Source organism: Camellia sinensis, chromosome 12, assembly GCF_055761805.1.
Source record: "Camellia sinensis isolate YWXY chromosome 12, ASM5576180v1, whole genome shotgun sequence".
NCBI lineage: Eukaryota > Viridiplantae > Streptophyta > Magnoliopsida > Ericales > Theaceae > Camellia > Camellia sinensis.
In genome coordinates this window covers 132,737,532-132,741,774 of record NC_138972.1, presented here as the reverse complement: position 1 = coordinate 132,741,774, position 4,243 = coordinate 132,737,532, and the positions used below count along the sequence as shown (strand labels likewise).

Here is a 4,243-nt window from a genome sequence, read left to right as displayed (position 1 = left end):
CACCTGATAGAAAGATTATCAAAGAAAAAAGAAAGATAGGGAAATCACATGGGGGTTGCTGGGAAGCTTTTACCTCGTGCCTGTGATGCAATGATATTCCCCCCACCCAAGTTATGCCTCAAACAATGAAATCCACTTACTTAAAAAATAAAAATAAACCTTCAAACTCATTCTAAGTATAGATCTCAACATACAAATCAGACAAATCACTTAAATCTTTGAATAATTTTCCGGAGTACATAGCTTTATTGATATTGTTTAATGCAGACTTGGGAGTTTGGCTTGGGTCAAATGGTCAAAGAATGGTATATAAAAAGATATAGTATAATATTCAACAGAGTTGCAAGAACTGAGGGCCCCAAAAACACTCTGCTACTTGACTTTCCAACAAATGCTGTCAAGCACGATGAAAAAGAGAGCTTCCATGGAGAAGAGGGTACAATACATAGAGGGAAAAAAAAAATCAGCATTCAAAATAGAGTGCACTATACAATTCAAAGAGGACCAAATCAACTTTCACTTACTACAGGTTAGAGGTTCGACTCTTGTCAAAGATGAGAGTGATTGGCAACGCACTTTCAACTTATATATGTATAACTCGATACCTTCATAAGTAATATGTATAACTTGATACCTTCATAAGTAGGCTAAATATATAAACTGTAAGACTCTATTTTAGCAAGAATTCAACAGATTATAGAGCAGACAGGTCCTGGATTGTATATTCACCATTCAAGGAGATGTAAATGTACAATTCACAAATATAAAAATGAAACAGATGAGGGCAAGATGCTCTAATCTTTCTCTACATCCATAAGCATTCGATATCTCGTAGACACAACTTTCTTTTTACATCAACCAGAAAACCACACCAAAATTAACACAAATAAAAACACATTAGAATTAGAGAACTAAAGACAATAGCTTCAATCCATGTAGCAGCAGCATTCTTCATGTCGATGCTACTGCTGTATACATTTAAGCAAAAGAATTGAGTAGGATCAAATAAGGTAAATGGTTCTGCTGTACCAAAGCTTCACCACCTTCCTCCATGCATGGAAGGTAAAATAAAAACAAACCTCCACTGCTCCATCATCCACTAATCCATTACTGGGAAAACCGAGCTCCAACTCCATAGTTGGATTCTGCATTGAGAGTATAAAGATTCATCCAGGCACGGTAGAACCTGAGAATGATTATGCTCTATTTACAGATTGATAAGAGGCATACCCTGACTTATATTATAAAATTCCTCAATGAATCTAACTCCTACATTTTCATTTCTGATGTGTCAGTCAATTAACACCTACGTACTGTATAAACAATTGCCCTAATTTTTTTTTTCTACCAATTGTTAGACTTCCATCTTCCAAACCATGCTGTCAGTGTTGCTGTCATGCGGCTTCTCCAGAGCTGCAACCTTGGCCCGATGGGTTGCAATGGCAATTGTGCTCTTTCCCCTTTCATCATGAGGTAGTTCACAGGCTTCGCTGATCGAATCAGCTCTCAAGTCAGCTGGAGGGATGAAACAGTCTACAGACAAGCCCGGAACATTGAACGCGACCTCTTCAATTGTCCAAGCTTCTTCCATCCTTGTTTTGGTATGGCTCATTGCCATCTCTCCAAATCTAAAAAGGGTGACCACAGAATGCCCAGAATGAGCAATCATGATCCCTTCAACAGGCCTGTAATCGTCAAGGAACGAATTGATTGTGGTTTCCCAATAGACTGCATCGCCACCATTGGATTGGATGCGGGTAAGATGAGAATCCTCCATGTGAACAAGAAGACCTGTCTTCTGGCTAAAGTAACCAAACAAAACATGCCTTATGATCTCTGCTGGGCCCTCACTTCTTGCCTTCAAGGTTAGAGGGTCAGCACAGAGCTTTAGGATAAAGCAATCCTCGCCATTGATCTTTTTCTCTCCAATACATCTTGCATCGGCAAACATACTAGCGGTGGTTCTGGGGTCAAGACCCTGTAAAAGGACATAGCCCACATCAAGAAATGATCGAATTACTAAAATTCAAGAGCCCAAGCAAGCACAAGGAGAGGAACTCTGTTTCACCTGAAGGGCACGGCGTAAAGGTCTAACCGGGCCTTTTGCAGTACGGGCACCAAGCCAAGGGGTGTGCCTCCAGACAAGCTTACCATTGCAGCCTGCGCGAACCTTGCTCCCCCCCACAGCAAGCTCAACATACCACATGTCTGGATTCATCTGCCAGAGGACAAATCCACCTGACTCGGCATCTCTTGCCACATTCCGATTCTTCACTACCTTCGATGCAGTTTCAAACTCAGAAGCCAACATCTTCACCTTTCCCATGGCATATGCATTCCGAATGGAGTTCTGCAACTTTTGCCCTCCTGATGCAGCAGTATATTGCTGTAATATGTACTGAGCAGATGAACTTTCCTGCAGTAACATGTCAGAGCAGACTAAATTTCATGACAAGGAATTAAGAAAACAGAGGTTGAAAAAGCACTATAATCAGAGCAAGCTGATATACAAACTACAGTTCAATTTTTTGTTCCCACTGAAAAAAAATCACACCATGCATTTGCTTGATGAACTAAAAAGTTGTAACAAAAGAAAGAAGGAAAAACTCCAGCTTTAGGACACCTAAAATCCCAAAACTACACTCAACTAAGCTAGAGATGGGTTTTAATGTTTCACAAAGAAAAAAATAAAAAGAAAACGGAAACACATTATTTACTTGCCCTTTCCCAAGCTTTCTGAGTAACCAAACAGAGGATCATAACCAATTCATTAAAACACAAAAAGTGAATGATTCCACTGGCCCTTTTTCTTTACAGCAGAGGTTAAAAAAAGGCAAAAACAATGTTTATGCCGATTGATTCAGTCCGTTTTTAAAAGAAAAATTCCCAAATTAATCATTTTCACGAACTAATCTAAATTACCCAAAACCATACGGTGCAATCTAAGGAGGAAAAAAGAAAATTTCATGGAGATAACTCATGAATTGAATAACATTATAATTTCCTTGAGGTCTACTACCCATACAGTCAAATTTTAGGGGAGGGGGAAAGAGAGAGAGAGAGAGACTATACCCAAAACAGAACTCCGATAACATGTAAGAGACAATGTCTGAGAGAGAGAGAGACAGAGAGAGAGAGAGAGAGATACATACAATGGGAGTGTCCTTGATGCAGAGGTGAGGCAAAGGGTCATTGGTGCTAACTTGCACAGGGGAGAGAGGAGCACCCAAAACACCGAGCAACAGTCTCAGATCAGACCGCTTGTAAGCATTCGAAGCCACTGATGGAGTCCTTGAAAGCTGCCCCTTCATCCACTGCCCTAGCCCTAACCCGCGCTTCGAATCCCCGATTTCGCCTCCATCCGGATCCGGACCCTCCATGACGGGCCTTAAGCTTCCGGATCTCCCGATCAACGGCTCCGGATTGGCCACGTGGTGGTGATGGTGCTTCCTCCGCCGAAGCAGACCCGACATTGGCGACCCAGTTCGCGCCGGACTCTTGGCTCGCGACCTCGCCGGCGATAAGCCTCGCACTACTTCTTCCTTTAAAGCAGAAAAGAATCCCTGTTTTCTCTCCATTTTTAAAGTCTTGAGATTTTTTTACAGAAAACAAATCGTTCTCTCTATAGAGGAGAAGAAGAAGAGGAATGTGAGTGAACTCTCTTCATAGACGAATTTTCTCTCAGATGATCGAAGCGAGGTAGTCACTTTTATGAACTGAAATCCAAAAAATCTTTAGTTTATCAGAGGGAGAGAGAGAGAGAGAGGGGTTGTTGGTGTTTGGCTAATGAGAAAAGCTAGTTTTCTAGGAGAGAGACTTGACAGTGGAGAACAATACTGGTTCGAGTATACAGATTTCGGAGAGAGAAGAAAAAAGCGTGTGACTCAGAGAGTGTGCGCCGCTGTGTGGGACTATGGAGTTGTACAAATGTTGCGAGTGAAGAGTGCGGAGATGGTATGTTACGTGTGTGTGTGGAGCGTGAAGTGTGACCCCGATCGGTTTGTGGTTTTTTTTTTTTTAAATATTTTTTTGTTAGTTTATTTTATAATATTTATACTTTTAATTTTAAAATATTATACTTTTAATTTTAGTTGATTGGATAAATTTGGAAAATTTAAAAAAAAAAATAGAAAAGAACAAAGAAAAGGTAAATTATACTAACTTTTGTTTAAGATTTAAGTTTCACAAATTTGATACTCTTGCCATCTCAATTTATTTATTCATTATAGGAAATCTAAGTTAT

General features: G+C 40.2%; 1 protein-coding gene across 1 annotated transcript; it reads right to left on the bottom strand.

The window, feature by feature from the left end:
- Positions 1 to 694: 694 nt before the first annotated feature.
- Positions 695 to 3,971, bottom strand: LOC114310932 (uncharacterized). The gene is made up of 3 exons (XM_028257032.2): positions 3,153 to 3,971; positions 2,069 to 2,416; positions 695 to 1,978 (listed from the first exon to the last, which is right to left on the bottom strand). Exons 1-3 carry the CDS (start codon positions 3,576 to 3,578, stop codon positions 1,355 to 1,357), a joined length of 1,398 nt encoding a protein of 465 aa, XP_028112833.1. The 5' UTR covers positions 3,579 to 3,971; the 3' UTR covers positions 695 to 1,354.
- Positions 3,972 to 4,243: the final 272 nt, after the last annotated feature.

Excerpts from the sequence above, each read along its gene's own strand:
- LOC114310932 (XM_028257032.2), bottom strand. The coding sequence starts at position 3,578 with ATGGAGAGAAAACAGGGATTCTTTTCTGCTTTAAAGGAAGAAGTAGTG. Across the intron at positions 2,417-3,152 it reads GCATCAAGGACACTCCCATT|GAAAGTTCATCTGCTCAGTA; the intron begins GTATGTATCTCT and ends ATGTTACTGCAG. Across the intron at positions 1,979-2,068 it reads CTTTACGCCGTGCCCTTCAG|GGTCTTGACCCCAGAACCAC; the intron begins GTGAAACAGAGT and ends GTCCTTTTACAG.